The following is a 22,563-nucleotide window of genomic DNA, read 5'->3' on the forward strand; positions in this document are numbered from 1 at the left end:
TTTTTCTTTAAGATTTTACTTATTCATTTTAAAAAGGAGAGAGAGAGAGAGAGAGAGAGAGAGAGAAGGGGAGAGGAGAAGGAAGCATCAACTTCCATATATGCCTTGAGCAGGCAAGCCCAGGGTATCGAACTGGCGACCTCAGCATTCCAGGTCAATGCTTTATCCACTGTGCCACCGCAGGTCAGGCCTTAAAGTGGATATTGATGTTTTAATGAAAGATGTTCAAGAGATCAACTGTGGTGGTTCCCAAATATTCTGAAGAGAAAACCCACTGCATGGGTGGGGAAAGATGAAAAGATGACATGAAAGTGGAAACTGATTTTTTTTTTTTAATTTAGTGAGAGGAGGGGAGGCAGAGACAGACTCCTGCATGTGCCCCGACCAGGATCCACCTGGCAAGCACACTAGGGGGCAATGCTCTGCCCATCTGGGGGCCTTGCTCCGCTGCAACCAGAGCCATTTTTTTTTCAGCACCTGAGGCGGAGGTCATGTACCATCCTCAGCTCCTGGGGCCATCTCACTCCATCAAGCCATAGCTGCAGGAAGGGAGAAGAAGAGACACAGAGAGAGAGAGAGAAAGAGAGAAAGGGGGGAGAGAGAGAGAGAGAGAGAGAGAAAGGGGGAGGGGTGAAGAAGCAGATGGGCGCTTCTCCCGTGTGCCCTGACCGGGAATCAAACCTGGGACATCCACATGCAGGGCCAACACTCTACCACTGAGCCAACTGGCCAGGGCCTGGAAACTGCTATTAAAAGAAACAAAAAGAGCGTGACCTGTGGTGGAGCAGTGGATAAAGCGTCGACCTGGAAATGCTGAGGTCACCGGTTCAAAACCCTGGGCTTGCCCAGTCAAGGTACATATGGGAGTTGATGCTTCCTGCTCCTCCCCTCCCTTTCTCCTCCCTTCTCTAAAATGAATAAATAAAACCTTAAAACAAACAAGAGTCTTCTAGACTAGCCTGGACAGTATCCCATATGGATGAACCAGAGGCAAAAAGGCTGAAGGCAAAGTGAGAGAAAGGGAAGGGGACAACCAAATAAAAGCAGTGAAGGCGGCCAAAGGTTTAGCCTGGTAGATTATTAAAAACCTGAAAAATGTGCCCTTCTGCCACGGGAGGACACAGAAGATGGCCATCCATGAACCAGGAAGCAAGTTCTCACCAGGCACCAAATCCGCTGGCGCCTTGATCTTGGGCTTCCAGCCTCCAGAACTATGAGATGTAAATGTCACCCAGCCCATGGTGTTTTGTTATAGCAGCCTCAATGGATGAAGACAGCAGGTCTAAGGAATCCCCTTTCCTTTCCTTACCCAGCAGCTACTCTTCCGCCAAAGTGCTTTGCTGCAAGCTGCTCTTTGCCCTGTCCTGGCTTCTGTTAAACTTCAAGGCTGTGACCAATGTTTACTTAAATTTAAATCTAATTCCCGAGTCACATGCTGAAACCCAGACAATCTAAAAAAATTTAATTTTAGGGACTGTTGTGAGTTCATTCTAGGAGAAAAACAAACAAACAACAAAACCAAAAATACCCCAAAAAATAACATCAAAACATCTTCTCTGAAAAAGATCCCAAAATTCAGACAGTGCAGATTCTGTCTCTTAGCCTAGATAGATTCTTAATACTTTATTCTGGTTCTTCCTGATTTTTTTGATGGAGTTATAACCCACATAACTGGATTTTAAACATCACTTATTTTTTCCAAGTAAGTTTATAATGTTAAGGACATTCCCAGAACACCCAGGGCACATACCTCCCTTACCAGGGAGGTAAGGGGGGAGGACAAACAGGGGAAGCACTCTCACACTGCAAGATGATAACATACACATCCCCCTGCTTAATCAAATTCTCGGCTAATCATAAATACCAAGGTCAGTTGAACAAATGAATTGCTTTTGCATACTGAAACTCTGATTTAAACTCTCAAGCCTTCATTATTTAAAAATCAATAAACATTACTGCTCCTAAAAAGAATAAAAATATTTTAAAAATTAAAATAAAAACTTGAAAAATGCCACATGGGACAGATCTTTAATTAAAATGTATTACACTGATTTCAGCTTCCACCAAATGAAAACTTTGTTTCTATATTTTAACTGGGACTTTTTTCTCAATTCAAATCCAACATAACTCCTCAAATTTGTTTTGGGAACTTGAGTAAAATATTTTCTTTGATGAATGAAAGCTATATTGATATTTTAATTGGAGATTATCCAATATGCAGGAATGATCAGAAATTTAAATTCTATTAAGTATGTGGTTGTGGTTGTTTTTGGTCTTAAGTACATGTGCAGTTTTATCCCCTGTTCTAAAATTCATTCATTCAACACTTACTGGATGAATTAATATTTATAAATGATGAAAAAAATTCAATTAATATTTTTGGAATCAATGAATTGATAAACCCTAGCAACTAGGAGCTTCTGCAAGCAGGCTTTTCTTTGCTAAGTTTCTGCTCAAACAAAACAGAGGCTTCTTTCAGAGGTACAAGTAGCTGCAAATAAAAGAATCAAGAGTAAGAAACTTGTAACAGCAGAAACAAAATGGAGCCCCTAATCAATGAGGAAATAATCTGAGCACAATACTAAAAAGCTCTGCTATGCTTAGGTACAAGAAACAGAAGTATGAGCTGATGACTGAAGAGCTGGATGGAGCTGGTTGAAGAGCATTAACAAAGACAGTCTGAAGGTCTCTAATACCAGTCTTAACATGGTCAGCCTGTTTTCAATCTATGAATGAAGAAATGCATATTAAAAGTCTAGATAAAGCTGAAAGGGATCCTAGGAAAATTGTAATTTGAGAACATGAACTATACTCATGGCCAAAATACTCTGCTAGTTACTTAGTGTAGACAAATGAAAAATCTTTAACTGAGTCTGAAAAATCAACTATACAAAAACAGAAGAAGAAAACAAACAAACAGAAGAGACTGGGATCCATATAAATTTGTACAAAAAGATTGATTTAACTGAGTAAAAGCCCAATAAGAATCAAAAGCTAAAAATGGAGCAGAAATCAAAGGGACTTCCCCATACCACAGTCTATTCTAAGAACAAACTACCAATATATGTTTAACTCCTGCCTTAACTAGAAATGAATTTGAGGCAGCAGGTAAAGATTACTGAAACATAATAAGAAAACATAAATAAAAAATGGGAAAAGAGCCCGACCAGGCGGTGGCGCAGTGGATAGAGCGTCAGACTGGGATGTGGAGAACCCAGGTTCGAGACCCCAAGGTTGCCAGCTTGAGTGTGGGCTCATCTGGATTGAGCAAAGCTCACCAGCTTGGACCCAAGGTCGCTGGCTTGAGCAAGGGGTTACTCGGTCCACTGTAGCCCCATGGTCAAGGCACATTTGAGAAAGCAATCAATGAACAAGTAAAGTGTCACAACGAAAAACTAATGATTGATGTTTCTCATCTCTCTCCGTTCTGGTCTGTCTGTTCCTATCTATCCCTCTCTCTGACTCTCTCTCTCTCTCTGTCTCTGTAAAAAAAGAAATGGGAAAAAAGAAAAACAGTAGTAGGGATATAGAATGAATCAAAGCTAAAAAAAATATACACTATAAAGACAAACAGTAGGTCAGTTATACAGACTTCCTGATAAAAAAGTAGTCAATAGCTTTTGAAGAAAAACAACTATTCTTGGAACTAAGACCAGACAGGATATTTTCTCAAAAGAACCCATAAAGAGAACATTGAGTAATATAAGTCATAGTTCCTTACATAAAATCCTTCTAGCACACACCACAAAACATTTCACAGGGCAATTTCTTATTGTAAAAACCAATAAGGATCGCCTGACCAGGCAAGTTGCACGGTGGATAGAGTGTTGGCCTGGGATGCTGAGGACCCAGGTTTGAAACCCCAAGGTCACCAGCTCGAGTGCAGGTTCATCCAGTTTGAGCGCGGGCTCCCCAGCTTGAGCACAGGGTCGCTGGTTTGAGCATGGGACCATACACATGACTCCATGGTCGCTGGCATGAAGCCCAAGGTCGCTGGCTTGAGCAAGGGGTCACTAGCTCTGCTGTAGTCCCCTGGTCAAGGCACATATGAGAAAAAAATGAATGAACAACTAAGGTGTCGCAATGAAGAACTGATGCTTCTCATCTCTCTCTCGTCCTGTCTGTCTGTCCCTGTCTCTTTCTCTCTACCACTCACTAATTTTATTTAAAAACAAAACAAAACAAAACAAACCACAAAGATCAACAGCATCACACTAAGGTAAAATTTAATAAAATGAAACACTATAGCCTGACTGGTGGTGGCACAGTAGATAATTGACCTGGGATACTGAGGACCCAGGCTCGAAACCCAGAGTTTACTTGAGCACAGGCTCATCGGGTTTGAGAATGGGGTTACCAGCTTGAGCGTGGGATCATAGACAGAATCCCATGGTCACTGGCTAGAAGGCCATGGTCGCTGGTTTGAGCCCAAGGTTGCTGGCTTGAGGAAGGGGTCACTGGCTTGCCTGGAGCCCCTAGTCAAAGCACATATGAAAAGCAATCAATGAGTCTGACCAGGCGGTGGCGTAGTGGATAGAGTGTTGGACTGGGATGCGGAAGACCCAGGTTTGAGACCCGAGGTCGCCAGCTTGAGCGTGGGCTCATCTGGTTTGAGCAAAAGCTCACCAGCTTGGACCCAACGTCCCTGGCTCGAGCAAGGGGTTACTCTGTCTGCTGAAGGCCCACAGTCATGGCACATATGAGAAAGCAATCAATGAAAAACTAAGGTGCCGCAACGAAAAACTAATGATTGATACTTCTCATCTCTTTCCATTCCTGTCTGTCTGTACCTATATATCTCTCTCTCTGACTCTCTCTCTGTAACTGTAAAAAAAAAAAAGCAATCAATGAACAATTAAAGTGGCACAATTATGAGTTGATGCTTCTCCTCTCTCTCCCTTCCTGTCTGTCTCTCTCTCTTGCTAAAAATCACAAAACAAACAAAAAAACCCTACCGTAGGGCACCAGTACATTGTATTCTAGGACCCTTCCTGATTAGAGGCAGTCATAAAAATAAAGGAATCATATAATAAACGATCCTTTGTGATGTGTGTCTTTCACTTAGCATAATGTTTTGGAGGTTCACCCATTTTGCAGCATGTATTAATATTTCATTCCTTCTCTTGGCTGAATAATGTAAACAATCCTCGACTAATGATTCAACATGATTTTTTTAATTGATTTTAATTTGTTGTGTTTACATAGTTACAAGTGTACCTTAGAATATATCTCCTTCCCTCCCCCCCTTGTTCTCCTTGATATCTCCTTTGCCCCCTCCCCCCCCCACCTTCCCCCTTTTCCTCCATAATTTACTATCCTGCCCTCTATCTCTCTGTGTTATGTTTATATACTTTCACTAATGTCTTTCCTTTCTTTGGTCCCCTCCTCTCTTCCCCTTTCCCTCTGGACTCTTTGACCTTTCTCTGCCTCTCTTTCATTTCTCAGTTTTCATTGTTCATTGGATTCCTCATATGAGTGAAGTCATATGATATTTTTCTTTCTTTGCTTGGCTTATTTCGCTTAGCATAATAGATTCCAGGTCCATCCATGTTGCTGCAAAGGGTAAGATTTCCTTCTTCTTCATGGCCGTGTAGTATTCCATTGTGTATATGTACCACAACTTTTTGATCCACTAGTCCACTGGACACTTAGGCTGTTTCCAGATCTTGACTATAGTAAACAATGCTGCAATAAACATGGGGGTGCATTTCTTCTTTTGAATTGGTGATTTGTTATTCTTAGGATATATTCCTAGAAGTGGGATAGCTGGGTCAAAAGGCAGTTCTATTTTTAATTTTTTGAGGAATCTCCACATCGTTTTCCACTGTGGCTGCACCAGTCTGCATTCCCACCAGCAGTGCAGGAGGGTTCCCTTTTCTCCACACCCTTGCCAGCACTTGTTATGTACTGTTTTGTTAATGAGTGCCATTCTGACAACTTACACCATTCAAAAAAATAAACTCAAAATGGATAAAAGACTTGAATGTAAGTCATGAAACCATGATCATCTTGAAAGAACACATAGGCAGTAAGCTCTCCTACATCTCTTGCAGCAATATATTGCTGATTTAACTCCACAGGCAAGTGAAATAAAGGACAGGATGAACAAATGGGACTATATCAAACTAAAAAGCTTTTGCACAGCTAAAGACACCATGAACAAAATAAAAAAGACAACCCACACAATGGGAGAACATATTCACCAACACGTCCGATAAGGGGTTAATAACCAAACTCTACAAAGAACTTATAAAACTAAACACCAGGAAAGTAAATAATCCAATCAAAACTTGGGCAAAAGAACTGAATAGATACTTCTCTAAAGAGGTCATACAGATGGCCAACGGGCATATGAAAAAATGTTCAACATCACTAATCATTAGAGAAATGCAAATTAAAACCACAATGAGATACCACCTCACACCTGTCAGAACATATGATCCTTTAACTTTATGATGGTGTGAAAGCAATATACATAAAAAATTACACAACATATTCAACACTGTGTTATAAAATAGGCTCTGTGTTAGATGATTTTGCTCAACTTCAGGCTAATGTAAGTGTTTTGAGCATGTTTAAGGTAGGCTAGGCTAAGATGCTATTGGTATGTAACTTCATCATAAGTCAAGGAGCATCTGTACTCCATTTTATGGACATACCACATTTTGTTTATCCATTCATCAGTTGATAGACATTTGGATCATTTCCTCATTTTAACTATTATAATAATGCTACAATAAACACATTCACAAGTTTTGTGTACATCTATATTTTTTTCATCTCTTTTGGGTGTACGCTTAGGAGTGAAACTGCTGGGTCACAAAGTAATTCTATGTTTAACCTTTTAAGGAATTCAAGACCGCTTCCTAGAGCGTCGGCCTGGCGTGCAGGAGTCCCAGGTTCAATTCCTAACCAGGGAACACAGGAGAAGCGCCCATCTGCTTCTCCACCCCTCCCCCTCTCCTTCCTCTCTGTCTCTCTCTTCCCCTCCAGCAGCCAAGGCTCCATTGGAGCAAAGTTGGCCCGGGCGCTGAGGATGGCTCCATGGCCTCTGCCTCTGGCGCTAGAATGGCCCTGGTTGCAACAGAGCAACGCCCCAAACGGGCAGGGCATCGCCCCCTGGTGGGCATGCCGGGTGGATCCCGGTCGGGTGCATGCGGGAGTCTGTCTGACTGCCTCCCCATTTCCAACTTCAGAAAAATTCAAAAAATAAAATAAAATAAAAGACTGTTTCCTAAAGTGGTTATACTATTTTACTCTTGTTGTGGTTTGAATTTTCTTTTTCCTAGGTTTTTTTTTCTGTTTTGTTTTTTTGAGAGAGAGAATGGGGGGAGAAGCATCAACTCATAGTTGCAGCACTAGTTGTTCATTGATAGTTTCTCATATGTGCCCTGACCGAGGGACTCCAACCAAACCAGTGACCCCTTGCTTGAGCTAGCAAACTTTGGGCTCAAGCCAGCAACCACTCACACTCAAGTCAGTGACCCCTGTGATCAAGCTGGAGAGCCTGTGTTCAAACCAGTGACCTCAGGGATTCAAACCTGGAATCTCAGCATCCCAGGTCGATGTCTATCCACTGTGCTACCACCGGTCAGGCACTTTTCTCTAGTGTTTAAAGATGTTAAGCATTTTTCATTAGCTATTAGTTATTTAATTTTTATTTAATTTTATTTATTCATTTTAGAGAGAGAGAGGGAGAGAGAGAAGAGAGAGACAGGGGGGAAGAGCTGGAAGCATCAACTCCCATATGTGCCTTGACCAGGCAAGCCCAGGGTTTCAAACCGGCGACCTCAGCATTTCCAGGTCGACGCTTTATCCACTGCACCACCACAGGTCAGGCCCAGCTATTAGTTATTTATATATATTCCTTTTCTTTCTTTTTTTAGTGAGAGAGAGAGAGAAAGAGAAGCATCAACTCTTCATTACAGCACCTGAGTTGTTCATTGATTGCTTCTCATATGTGCCTTGATGGAGGAGGGGGCGGGTAGTAGAGTGACTGATCCCTCACTCAAGCCAGCGACCTTGGGCTTCAAGCCAGCAACCATGGAGTCATGTCTATGATCCCATTCTCAAGCCAGTGACCCCACGCTCAAGCTGGTAAGCCCACACTCAGGCCGGATCATTCTGTGCTCAAGTTGGTAACCTCGGGGATTTAAACTGGGGTTCTCAGCATCCCAGGCTGACGCTCTATCCACTGCGCCACCACCTGGTCAGGCTATATATATTTCTTCCGTGAAGTGAAGTATCTAAGTCTTTTGCTATTTAAGTTGTTGACCGTTTTTTGTTGATACGTAGGAGTACTTTACATACAATCTGTGATTGCCTGACCAGGTGGTGGCGCAGTGAATAGAGCGTCGGACTGGGATGTGGAGGACCCAGGTTCGACCCTGAAGTTGCCAGCTTGAGCGTGGGCTCATCAGGTTTGAGCAAGGCTCACCAGCTTGAGCTCAAGGTCGCTGGCTCGACCAAGGGGTCACTCAGTCTGCTGTAGCCCCATGGTCAAGGCACATATGAGAAATCAATCAATGAACAACTAAGGAACCAAAATGAAGAATTGATGTTTCTCATCTCTCTCCCTTCCTGTCTGTCTATCCCTATCTGTCCCTCTCTCTGACTCTTTCTGTCTCTGCCAGAAAAAAAAAATACAATCTGTGATTTATCTATTCATTTCCTTAAATTCACTTCCTTCTGATGAGTAGAAATGTTTAAGTTTGATAAAATTTACTTTTTCTTTTATGATTACTATTTTTGTTGCTCTGTCCAAATATTTTTGTCTAAACCCAGTCATGAAAACATTCTTACAGCTTCTTGCAGAAGCTTATGTTTCTTGGTTTTACAATTAAGTCCATGATCCATGTAGAATTAATTTTTGAATAAACAGTGAAATAGGGGTTCAGATTCATTGTTCAAGCAACATTTGTAAAAAGATTCTCTTTTTCCCATTGAATTATCTTAACATTTTGGTTAAGAATCAACTAACTCTATATATGTGGATCTATTTCTGGATTCTCTTCCACTGATTTAGTAGTCTATCTTTACACCAAAAACAACAGTCAAAATTATAGTAAATTTGTAAGTTTTGAAATCAGGTAGTTCCATTTCCAACTTCAGGGCCCTGGCCGGTTCGCTCAGTGGTAGAGTGTCGGCCTGGCGTGCAGGAGTCCCAGGTTTGATTCCTGGCCAGGGCACACAGGAGAAGCGCCCATTTGCTTCTCCACCCCTCCTCCTCTCCTTCCTCTCTGTCTCTCTCTTCCCCTCCCACAGCTGAGGCTCCACTGGAGCAAAGCTGTCCCGGGCGCTGAGGATGGCTCCATGGCCTCTGCCTTAGGCGCTAGAATGGCTCTGGTTGCAACAGAGTGATGCCCCAGATGGGCAGAACATCGCCCCCTGGTGGGCATGCCAGGTGGATCCCGGTTGGGTGCATGTGGGAGTCTGACTGCCTCCCCGTTTCCAACTTCAGAAAAATACAAAAAAAACCCAAAGAAAACACAATTTCCAACTTCATTCTTTTTCAAGATTATTTTGACCTTTCTGGATCCTTTTCAAGTAGTTACTTTTAAATTTTTCCCAAGTGGTTACTTTTAAATGACATTTTAAAATTTACTGTCCAAATTCTGTAAGACAATGACCTATCCTGGTATTATATAACTAATATAGTGAAAACCATTCTAAGCATTAATTTATCTCCAGTTCTCTCTACCCAAGGTACAAAAAAGTCTTTGTGACTACAGGTTTGAAACAAATCCATGTCATCAAGACAACCATAAATAAGGTTCCAAAAAGGACATAAGTTTTGCTGGATGACGTGTTTACCACTTACCTTGGCTCAATATGATCCGGCAAGGCTGGCACTGACCCCCATGGCACAGTTCAGCACAGCGGTGCTGACCACAATTCAAAACATTCTCACATGGGTTAGAACAGTGGACTGAGACAGCCTGACCACAGCGAACTGTGTGCCTATAAAGACAATATCAATTTAATGTTGGGCATTAAGGTTCTGTTTGACAACTAAACTAGTACTGAAGCCCAAGCCCTCTCCAAAAACCCACTAAACCTTTCTCTTGGCCCCATTTCGCCAACTTTTTCTTTGTTTCCTTCCTCCAATCCTTATTTCCTCAATTACTCTCCTCTTTCCACTTCTTCCTCCTTTGCTTTTCTTATTTCCCATTCTGCCTTTCTCTGTCCCCTACTTTCTGACCAGTGAGGAACTGAAGCCTATTCCTAAGTTTTTGTCATATGTGATTTCTTCTCTGATTTCCCGTGAAGCAGCACGCAAGAGGGGAAAAGGCCTGGAGCTCTCACAGTAATTAAGAGATGACAGGAGGGAAGTTGGGGACGTACAGTTCTAATTTACATTTTCAGAATGAACACACAATGGCATTCTCCTGGGAGCTGGCACTGGCATTTTATGCAGCTAAAATACTTAAGAACATACTGTATGTAACTTTGATTCAGGATGGGGAAATCATTCTGGCTTTGTTCTAATAAACATCCTGATTTTGCTGAATTATCAGCTAGAGAAGGATATGAGGCCAGGGCTTTCAGATAATTTGTCTTCAGGTCTCTTTCCAGGTTAATGGTTTAGCTCTTGGAGTCTACTCTCCCACATGAAGAGTTTTATTCTAACCCCTACTTCCTACTTTAACTACATATTTTGTTTTAAAAAGCCACCATTATATACTAGAGGTTCAGTTTCCAGTGTTCAGCATCATGGCTAACATTAGCCCCATGAGAAAACACTATTATTCCTACTTTATGATAAGAGAAAGAAGCTCAGTGAGACCAAGCAACTTGCCCAGATCAACAACTAGTTAGTAGCAGAGCCAAGATCTGACCAGGTCTTTCTGATCCAGAACCCCTGCATGTGACTAAGCCATACTATTATCCCCTATAAGTTCAATAAACATTATGCAAATGTGCATTACTAAAAATCTGCATAATCCCATCTCATCTTAGGGTTCAGAAATCATTTTGTAATCTTACTGGGCCTTAAAGCACTACACAGTTATCAGTGATCCCTGAACTGATGATGCAGAACTTGTACTGTAATGAAAGAGGGCAGGCTCTAGGATGTTATTATTTCATTCAACAACATTCACTGAAAACCTAGAAGTCAGACACTGTGCTAGCCACAGGTAATGATTCCTGCCTTCCAGACCTAAAAAGGCCTGGGTTCAATTCCTGGTTCTTTTACCCAGTGTCCAGTAGAGAGGTTAAGAAAAAAGTTCCTGTCACCCTGGCTTTTCAATAAGTAATCTCACTGTGCATAAAACTTTTTAATCACTTATAAGATAGCAAAATAGGATCAAGGCAGCACAGAAAACCACTATTTATAGAAAAGTACTATTTACGCTATCATTATTCATTCATTCATTCATTCATTCAGACAGACAGGGAAGGAAAGATGAAAAGCATCAATTCGTAGTTGTGTCACTTTAGTTGCTCATTGATTGCTACTCATATGTGCCTTGACTGGTGGTTCAGTTGAGACAGTGACCTCTTGCTCAAGTCGGCGACCATGAGATCACGTCAATGATCTTACACTCAAGCCAGCAACCCCTGGCTCAAGCCGGTGAGCCTACACTCAAGCTGGGGACCTCAAGGTTTCAAACCTGGGGCCTCAGTGTCCCAGGTTGATGCTTTATCCACAGCGCCACCACCAATCAGGCAATGCCTACCATTTATTTGTTAATGCTATTAAATAAATAGTATTTACACCTACCTAACTAATCTTCTATTTTAGAAAATCACACATAAATCATCAATGTGGAAAATGAGTCTTCTTTAGTGTACAATTCTAACTTTACCTGGTCCGTCCACATTCACATGTTTTAGTCATAAACGCAGGACAGGGTGGGCAAGGTCCAGGATGGCAGAGACTGAAAAAGAAAACTTGAATGAATAAATCACTCCTATACACCAAACCTAAACAAAGCTGCCCAATTGTTCTTATTGTAATATGGCAACAAATGAACCTAGTGTGAAATGTTTTAGCATTTGTCTAAAGTTGATTAAACTATTTTAAAAGATACCAACAATGTTTTTATACAGAAAAAATTGATAGCAATATAATTTTAAAATATTTAGCCAAAAAGTAAAGCCCAAGTCAAAATACTGGTATTATTTCGGGTCTGACAGTCAAAGATGACATTTTCAAATATGGTCTAGACCCACTTAGTGCAGTATGCAGAGATGAAAATTGCTTGCCACTCAGGTGAATGGCAGGATAGCCAACAGAGTCCTTTAGAACCTCAGCAAAATAACAGAGTTCAAATCTACGAGGTCCATGAGAAGTACGGACATTTTCTCATCAGCCAGTGAGATAATAACCAGCTAATGGGCTAATGATGGGAACAGTGAAAAGAAGGCTGACTTGAGGGGAGGCATGCTGGTAACACATGGAAAGAACAAAGGGAAAAGGGACTCCTGGAAAGAACTGGGCTTAGCTATATGCTATAGGGCAGAATTAGATCTCTGGACAGAATGCTTTTTATAGGAGCCATGATATAAAGATGCCAAAGGAAAAATAATTGAGAATTGGAATTATAACTGGTACAGCCATTATGGAAGACAGCATGGTGGTACCTCAAAAAATTAAGAATATAATTACCATATGACCCAGCAATCCCTTTATTATCTACCAAAAGAACTCAAAAACATGGGTGTGCAAAGACACATGTACGCCCCCCATGTTCACTGTAGCATTATTTACGGTGGCCGAAACCTGGAAACAAGTGTCCCTCGATGGAGCACTGGATAAAGAAGATGTAGTACATACACAATGGAATTCTACTAAGCCATAAGAAATGATGATATACTGCTATTTACGACAACATGGCTGGACTTTGAGGACCTTATACTGAGTGAAATAAGTAAATCAGAAAAAGCTAAGAACTATATGATTTCACACATAGGTGGGATATAACACTGAAACTCATGGACATAGATAAAAGTGAAGTAGTTACCGGGAGGAGAGGGCTGGAGGAAGGGAGTGTAGAGGAACAAATATATAACAATAGAAAATAATCTGACTTTGGACGATGGACACACAACACAACCAACAGTTCAAATGTTGTAGAGATGTTCTCCTGAAATCTATGTACTCTTACTGATCAATGTCACCCATTAAATTTAATTTCCAAATTAAAAAAAAAAGAAAATGGAATTATATATTCAAATATATATACTGCCCTCTTCAAAGCAGACACCCTGGTAAATTACATACTTGTTCAGAAATACCGCTACTTAAAACACTGTGGAACTTCTACAGTAATTTTTTTTGGGTGATTGGGGCTTTCTAAGTAATGGCAAAACACTGTCCTTTGGGAATTCAAAGTCAATCAAGCCAAATCTAATTAATCAAGCAGGCTAATAGAATTTGGTATTAAAACCAGGTGTGCCTATAAAGTCTGGTTGGATTTTTTTTTTTTTTGTATTTTCCCTGAGTGAGAAGCAGGGGAGCAGCAGACAGACAGACTCTCGCATGCGTCCAACCAAAATCCACCTGACATGCCCACCAGGGAGCGACGCTTGGCCCCTCTAGGGCATAATCAGAGCCATTCTAGTGCCTGAGGTGGAGGTCATAGAGCCATCCTCAGCACCTGGGCCAAACCCACTCCAATGGAGCCTTGGCAGCGGGAGGGGAAGAGAAAGATAGAGAGAGAAGAGGGGGAAGGGTGGAGAAGTAGATGGGCATCTCCTGTGTGCTCTGACCAGAAATCGAACCTGGGACTTCCACACTCCAGGCCGACACTCTACCGCTTAGCCAACCAGCCAGGGCTGAGGTTGCTGTCTTGAATGCAGGCTCATCCGGCTTGAGCGCAGCCTCACCAACTTGAGCATGGTGTTACCAGCTTGAGCATGGGATCAAAGACATGACCTTATGGTTGGTGGCTTGAATAAGGGGTCACTTGCTCTGCTAGAGCCCCCTCGTCAAGGCACATATAAGAAAATAATCAATGAACAACTAAGGGGCCTGACCTGTGGTGGCGCAGTGGACAAAGCATCAACCTGGAAATGCTGAGGTTGCCGGTTCGAAACCCTGGGCTTGCCTGGTCAAGACACATATGGGAGTTGATGCTTCCAGATCCTCCCCCCTTCTCTCTCTCTGTCTCTCCTCTCTCTCTGTCTCCCCTCTCCTCTCTAAAATGAATAAATAAATAAAAATAAATAAAAAGATTAAAAAAAAATGAACTAAGGTGCCACAACAAAGAATTGATGCTTCTAGTCTCTCTCTTTTCTTGTCTGTCCTACTCGCTCTCTCTCTAGCTGAAAAAACAAACTCCCTAGCCATGGCTGGTGGTGCAGGGAACAGAGCGTCATCCAGGAGTGCTGAGGGCATTGGCTCATTCCCGAGGGCACCAGTTCAAGCCCCGGGTCAGGACACATATGAGACTCAATCAGTGGCACAACTAGGTGGAACAATGAGTTGATGCTTCTCCCTCCCACCCACCCCTGTCCCCTACTCCCCACTTCCTCTCTCTCAAAACAAAAACAAAAACAAAAACAAACAAATAAAAAAAACCTCTCTTTAAACGATTCTAATGGGTAGCTAGAGTTGAGAACAACTGCTCTGGAGAATTTTATAATCTATGAGAACAATCAAAAAAGATAAAGAGGCCAACTGTGGCTTGAGTTCTGATAAGCATAAATTAGAGAAACTCAAAGCTTTCTTTTGAAAGGAAGGTGCTGTTGGGGTATGGATGGCAATCTCTGGGGTCCTGAGAGGAGTAAAAGGTCAGTTCCCAAATTGAGAATAGACTTTCCAAGCCACAAAGAAGTAAATTTTATGGCCGTCTTTTCTTTCAGACATGGTGTTGACCACCTTGATCTACATCACATTTGATGTTCTCTGGTAGTCATGACGGGGCCCATTTCTACTAACGGGTTCAGAAAAATAGTTTCATGCAAAGGGTTAATTTATTATTAATGAATTTACTTAAAATACCAACTACAGGTAGGAACAATTTAAAAACAGATGAATCCCTGGGTTCTAAGGAAGGATCTATGGAAGCAGACAAAGAAAGAGGAGGACTGACTGCCCAGAAGATGGCAACTCCTGCAGTTGAGTCCAGTTTGAATAGCTTTCCCGGGACTGACAATTCCCCAGCACCACCGCCACATCTTGATCCTGAGCCCTCCAGTCCAATATTTATTTCTGCTCTATGCAGTAGAAGTACTATAACACTCTGGTGTCTGTTTTCCTCTTAGATTTGGTCAAGAATTACCATTTTTGACCATTTAACATGTGCCAGGCTCTGTACCAAGCCTCTTAGGTACATCAACTCATATAAGTCACTCATATTAACATATTACAGACTCAAAGAATTAACTTTTCCAACCTCACATAACTGTAAAGTGACTCAAACCCAGGAATCAAACCTTGGATTTGGGGGCAAAGCTTGTAAAAATTTACTTGTAACTGATCAACTGTTTATTATTGTGCATTTATCTTATTATTCAGAAGCTGATTGGATATATTCTAAAGCCTGCTACTTATTGCAGGGTTGGGATTCACATCCTAAAACCAATACCCAATAGGACCCTACCCAATTGCCTTTCCCCAAACAGAAATCTGTCCTATAAACTCTCTTGGACCTGGATGTCAATGGGAGATATTTCATCTTAAAAGACAGCAGTGTTAATATCTCCACTATGTCCTGGCACCATGACCTTAGGCAAGACATCTGCCCTTTCTGAGCCTCATCTGTAAAATGGAGATGACAAAGAGCTATACGTCACTGGGCTGTTTTAACGATTCAATGAATTAACTTTTATAAAGTAGGCCCTGGCTGGTTAGCTCAGTTGGTTAGAGCGTGTCCCAACACCAAGGCTGTGGGTTAAATCCCCGGTCAGGGCACATACGGGAAGCAACCAATGACCACACAACTAAGTGGAACAACAAATGCATGCTTCCAGCTTTCTCTCTGTCCCTCTCCCTTCCTTTCTCTGTTCTCTAAAATCAATTAAAAAAAAAAAGTTTTACAGAGCAAGTGAATGATACCATGTTGACTTTTACCCTGCCCTGTTACATGCTAACCAGATATAGAAACTCAAAGCCATGCAAAGTGTTGCCACCAAGGACCCCCAGGGGTCTAGCATTCCAACTTACAGGTTACAGGAATGTGGGCAGTCCTGTCCAGGCTGCTTCTTTCTACAAACCTCACCACAACTATGTGGGATTTCATTTCTGCTCCATTCAGGATTCTTTACCTTACCTAAAACATATCAGATCAGACAATCAATGGCAAAAACTTCAAATGCATCCTAGACTTTAATGCAATAATATAGCTAGACGGCATGGAACATCAGCATGGTTTTCATTAGTTTAACAAACATATTACCTCACATCCTAAAATAAAAATTTGAATGTAATGCTACTCATCAAAAGCTTCAATGAGTATGATAAATCTTAAATTATGGATTACCTGGGAAAGATAAATATAAAGTAATTTTTACTTATAAAAAGGTGCCACTCTGACTAGTGGACACATTTATTCCAAGGAAAAAAACCTACAAAATAAGCCCTCTGTAAATGGGCCTTGAATTGATATCGGAATATCTGGTGTAAGGGTTGAAAAGGGAATAAGGCAAGAGAGCAATGGAAGAAAAAAGAAGCAGTAAGAAATGGCAAGGACGTAAGTCCCCTGTACAGTAGAAATTCACCTATTCTAGTGCTATAAAGTAGGCATGAAAGGGCTATTTTATATCATCAATGTCACTCCACAATCTTTAGTAAGCATCTTTCATCAACTTAGCAGAGAGACAGGATGAGTAAAACTGAGGCATAGGACTCCACTTTGCCCTAGGAAAGTTTATCCTTACTTGAACAATTTATACCCTAAATGATATCTGTCCCCAGTCCTTGGTTCTGCTTTTTTCTCTAGCCTATCTCTTTCAAAACTCTTATTCATGCTGTGAGGTTTCATACACCTAAAGGTGAATGATCCCCAAATCTACATTTTCTGCATTGCCCTGAATTTTCCACTTCAGTCCTACATGTCTAACAGTCTGCTGACCATCTATCTCTGCTTGGGGTTTCACAGTCACTTCAAACCGCCTACATCTGCAGCCAAAGTTAGCATCTTCCGTTTTAAATCCCACCCTCTTCAGTGTTCCCTATTTCTGTCAGCAACACCATCACTGTGAGAGTCACACAAAAACTAGTCATCCCCCTTTTTCTTCCTATATTCCACTTAATCACCAAATCTTGTCAATTTTCTTGTCTAGTGTATCTCATCTCTTTTCCCCTTCTACTCCTGCTCAAGCCTCTCTACTGGCCAGAACCTTATCTCCAGATTACTGGAAAAGCTTCCTTACCACTATGCTTTCTTGCTCCGATACAGTGACCTGACATTCCCTGGCCATCTTTCAATGGCTCCACCTCTTTTTCCTGACTTTAAATGATAGTTTTATTTGTTTTTCGGCCAGGGTTCTGCAATAGACCCTTTTTTTCACTCCTTCCCTACTTGAGTCTCATCTACTACTCTTAACTGCAACAACTATTAATGCTAAATCCTGATAGTTCTTCAAATGCTCCTAACTGCTTGTTAAACATCTCTCACGGGGCCTGAACTGTGGTGGCGCAGTGGATAAAGTGTCGACCTGGAACTCTGAGGTCGCCGGTTCAAAACCCTGGGCTTGCCTGGTCAAGGCACATATGGGAGTTGATGCTTCCTGCTCCTCCCTCCCCCTTCTCTCTCCTCTCTAAAAATTAATAAAATTTAAATTAAAAAAAAACAAACAACAAACATCTCTCACGGAATGTCTGACTCCTCCAACTCAACATTTCTAAACTGAACTTATCATCCCCACCAAACCTGGTTCTCCTGACCTGCTCTTTTTTGTCCTTTGTATCACCATTTCCAAAAGCATGAAACTTTGGAACAACATTTGGGCTCCTCCCTTTCTTCCTGCTGTAAATTCCTGTTTACCTGTGAAATTTTGTACCCCCTTCCTTTCTGTTCCACTCTAACACTGATTACAAACTTTTATTCTTCTTCACTTGGGTTAACTACTAGTACCGAAACTGCTTAGGCCCCAAAATATTCCACTCACTTGCCATGAGATTAAGCTCAATAAGAATCACATTGATACCCTCAGATGCCTCTGACAGCCAGCCAAATGAGATTCCAACGTCTAAGCCTGGCATCAAGTAGTCAGCCCCACATTCCCAGTCATCTCCTACCTCACATTCATAGATCCTGGGCTCCGTAACAGATGACTATCTCTTCTCCCAATACATTCTTAAGCCTTCTTGGTTTTGAACTTCTGTTTATGTTATTCTATTCACCAAACCTTCTCTTCTATCAAGATTTTACCTAGTTTTCAAGCCTTGCTTAATTCTACCTCCTTTATGAAGGCTTCCCTTAAATCATCCAGCCAGAAGTCATAAGTCACCCCAGATATCTCCCATAGCACTTTGTACTTCTAGGAGAACATCAAGTTAAATAAATGTGTCTTAACTCTAAGATGATAAGCTATAAGAAGTCAATAGTCTCAATTCCTGTTTCTTCATGGAGCCTGGTACACTAGTAAATTCTCAATGAAATATATTAAATTAATGGCCTTCAGGAAGAACAGAGTGAGACAGTCATCAGGTAAAATAAGGCCATTATTTGCACTCCCACAGCATTTTACCTTGCTCAGATCATCTTGACTTTTATCTCATTGTCTTCTATCTTCATAGTCTCATATCTAATTTATCAGTGAAGGCTTTAACAAGATTTTTAAATCCATTGTGGTACTTTATGTTTTAAAAGTCCTTTAAAATAAGGTAATCAAGCCCTAGTATTGATACTATTTGTCCAACTTTCCATTGATCGCTTGCTTCCAGTTTCATGCTGCCTTTCTAGTAGTACATTCTAGAATATTCATTCCTTTGATTCAATTAATACTACTTTAGTATTTAATAGAGTCAAATTTTGGCAATAAAACATATAAGACCAGAAGATTCTGAATAAAAGAATGGCTAAAATGGGAGAGAGAATAATGAAGCTTCCTCCGGAAGAGAGTATTTGGGGTCAGATCTTGAATGATATAGTGGATGAGGATTTAAAGAAAAGAATAGAAATAGCACTTTAGACAGTTGGGGAATTCAACAAAAGATAGAATCTAGAAATTGAAGAGTTGATTGTCAATGATCACCTTGGTGAAAGCTGCTGTTAAGTAATGGGAAAGAAGAAATATGAGACTATTAGTTAGAAAAATAAGGAGAGCTGGAAGAAAGAAGCAGGACAAGCTAATCATTTCAAAAAAAGGCATAGGCCAAAAAAAAAAAAAAGGCATAGGCAAAAGTATCAAAGGCTATTTGCTGCCAAAGAGATTAAGAACTTATAAATCAGTCCTGGATCTGGTCAGGAGGGGGTCACTGATGACTTCTGAAAACAGTTTCAGTGATGTAACAAAGACAGAAGCAAAAATGCAATGGTTTAAGGATGGAGACAACCTTAAGAAACAAAATTTGAGCCTGACCAGGCGGTGGTGCAGTGGATGGAGCATCAGACTGGGATGTGGAGGATCCAGGTTCGAGACCCCGAGGTCACCAGCTTGAGTGCAGGCTCATCTGGTTTGAGCAAAGCTCACCAGCTTGGACCCAAGGTAGCTGGCTCAAGCAAGGGGTTACTCCGTCTACTGAAGGCCCACAGTCAAGGCACATATGAGAAAGCAATCAATGAACAAGTAAGGTGTAGCAACGAAAAACTGATAATTGATGCTTCTCATCTTTCTCCGTTCCTGTCTGGCTGTCCCTATCTATCCCTCTCTCTGACTCTCTCTCTATCTCTTTAAAAAAAAAAAAAGAAAGAAACAAAATTTGAAAAATCAACAACAACATAGTAAAGGTTAGTTGTTAAAAGATAGGCAGGAAGGGGAGCGTGGGAAAGACATGCAGGAGACAGGCTAGCAGCAGAAATGAGCATCTGGATCACAGAAAGTTTTTTCCTAACATACAGGGGAACTGAGCTATTTAAAAACAGAAAGAAAGATTCCATAAAGAGGGAAGGCACTAGTATAGAGTTAGTAATGTTGATCTATAGAAAGTACCTTTATAATAAATGTCAATGACTGATTCCTTGGGTTAAAATAAACCATACTTCAACACTAGTCTTTATTCATGCTACCCAAATCTGGAATATTTATAAGCTAGAAGAAGCCCATGTCTACCACTGCCTTTGCCATCTGATCAGCTCTGGTCTAAAGTGAGGACCAAGGAGACCAGCACCACAGCTTGGAAGCAGCATGAGCCTGGAGGGCATGATGGAAAGGCCCCTGTCCAGAATAGCCTGCCAAGACAACAAAGGCCTGTGACTCTAGCTGTGTGATAGACCACATGCATATATTGTCTTATAGACCCTTGTAGCTTTGAAGTCTAATTAGTAATTTGTAAAACATGTCCAGCAGACCACTTCTCCTGGGATGGAAAATGAAGAACAATGCATGCTGTAGAAAAGACTCCAATGTATGCAAAAAACCCACTTACCACAGAAACAAGTATAGGTATTAGGAACATGTGCAGAAACATTCTGACAGGCAGGGCACCTCCAACCACTCTGGCCATCTGCCAAAAAATGGGGGGAAAAAACAAAATAATTTCCTTTGAAAAGCTCACACAATTTAAATATATTTAAGCCCATAGAAAACCACAACAATAAAACAGTGGTAGTAATTTCCATGTTAAAAATGAAGACTTTAAAGAAACAAATTCACAATATTGAATGCTTTGCTTAAATACTGCATTTAGCCCTGACTGGTGGTGGTGCAGTGGATAGAGTGTAGACCAGGAAAGCTACAGTCCCCGGTTTGAAACTCCAAGGTCGCAGGCTTCAGTGTAGGCTTGCCAGCTGGCACAAGGTTGTTGGCTTGAGCACAGGATCATCAACATGATCCCAAGGTCATTGGCTTGAGCAAGGTGTCACTGGTTTGGCTTGAACCACCAACCCACAGCCCTGTCAAGGCATGTATAAGAAGTAATCAGTGAACATCTAAAGTGAAGCAACAATGAGTTGATGCATCTCATCTCTCTCTTCTCTCAAAATAAAAAAAAAAACCCTATTTAAAAAACTGCATTTAGGCTTATATTTATAAGGATGTTAGATACTATCAAGTAGGTATCCACTTTTTTGTTCTTTTTCTAATTGAGATATAAATGACATATAAACATTATGTGGGTTTAAGGTGTACAACATGTTGCTTTGATATACATGTATTTACATATTGCAATATGATTACCACACAGTGTTAGCTAACACCTCCATCACACAATCATCACTTCATTTTGTAGTGATAATGTTCTATCACAGTATTTCTAATGTTAGGGTAAACATTATCTACATCTTGGCTTTTAAAAAAAGGATAAAATATTTGAAATCCAGATATCTTAAATTAGAAGATGAGTCACAGTGCAGAAAGTGTTTTATTAACATTTGCACTATTCATAAATACTAGTATCCTCTGGGAAAAGCCCACTAAATACTGATAGATAAAATGGCTACTCAGCTGCCATCCCGAGAACAATGCAGGCCCAAAGGAGGAAGAAAGGCTCAAAACAAAACATTCTTCTTTTCTTTTCTTTTTAACAGGGACAGAGTCAGTGAGAGGGATAGACAGGAACAGACAGACAGGAACAGAGAGGGATGAGAAGCATCAATCGTCAACCATCAGGTTTTCGTTGCGACACCTTAGTTCATTGACTGCTTTCTCATATGTGCCTTGACTGCGGGCCTTCAGCAGACCGAGTAACCCCTTGCTTGAGCCAGCGACCTTGGGTCCAAGCTGGTGACCTTTTTGCTCAAGCCAGATGAGCCCACGCTCAAGCTGGCGACCTCGGGGTCCCGAATCTGGGTCTTCCACATCCTAGTCTGATGCTCTATTCATTGCCACCGCCTGGTCAGGCAAAACAGAACATTCTTATCCCCTACTGTAAGGTTATAGTTAACCTGCTTGCTATTCTTTCTTAAGGGCTTTCTGGCCTCCCCTCTGAAATGCAGCAAGATATCTGTCTTCACAGCAGGATCTGGGAAGTGTCCTTGGGAGCAAACATTTGGGAGGAAACCGACCTTAAGGTTAGGAAAGAAGACAGCCAGTCTTGAAGGGGGCTAAATCACAAATCTTTACTTTGTAGCCTAAGAAAACAGGGAGTCTATGAAAGAAATTTCATAGATAATGCCCAGAGGCAGATGGTCCAGTCGCCCCAGGTCCCGACTGTTCCTGTAAATACCTGACCCTGGCTGTCTGAAGATTTACCAAGAACATCAGGTAGGACCATGCTGATTAGGCTTGTGCTACATCAGAAGTACTTGAGATGTTTCTGCAGTTGAACACCCCACCTACTCCTACTCATTGTCAAGTCAGAGACCAAGGACATAAACCAGGATATGCTAAGCTGAGTGTAGCAGCAGCCCCCAGCTCCTATATCTACATTCCCTCCCTTTGCTGGTCTCAGCTCGCTTGCACCTAGTTGTTTTAAAATAAATTTTCCTTTTTGTTTCCTAGCCTCATGTTTTTGGTTTGGCCCACGGTTTCTGCCTTTCAAATACTATGGGGAAGATTTGTTAAAGGCAA

The 22,563-nt window shown here is 41.3% G+C and overlaps 1 protein-coding gene across 3 annotated transcripts in view; it reads right to left on the reverse strand.

Moving 5' to 3' along the window:
* The window catches only part of NFX1 (nuclear transcription factor, X-box binding 1), an 84,239-nt gene that overhangs the window by 46,272 nt on the left and 15,404 nt on the right, over positions 1-22,563 (reverse strand). For all 3 annotated transcript variants that reach the window (XM_066367831.1, XM_066367832.1, XM_066367833.1), the window contains exons 4-7: positions 20,483-20,560; positions 16,115-16,220; positions 11,811-11,882; positions 9,821-9,960 (exon numbers count right to left, since the gene is read on the reverse strand). In XM_066367831.1, coding sequence (XP_066223928.1) covers positions 9,821-9,960; positions 11,811-11,882; positions 16,115-16,220; positions 20,483-20,560 — 396 coding nt within the window. The remainder of the gene's footprint in view (positions 1-9,820; positions 9,961-11,810; positions 11,883-16,114; positions 16,221-20,482; positions 20,561-22,563) is intronic.

The sequence above is a fragment of the Saccopteryx leptura genome, chromosome 2 (genome assembly GCF_036850995.1).
Source record: "Saccopteryx leptura isolate mSacLep1 chromosome 2, mSacLep1_pri_phased_curated, whole genome shotgun sequence".
Taxonomy (NCBI): domain Eukaryota; kingdom Metazoa; phylum Chordata; class Mammalia; order Chiroptera; family Emballonuridae; genus Saccopteryx; species Saccopteryx leptura.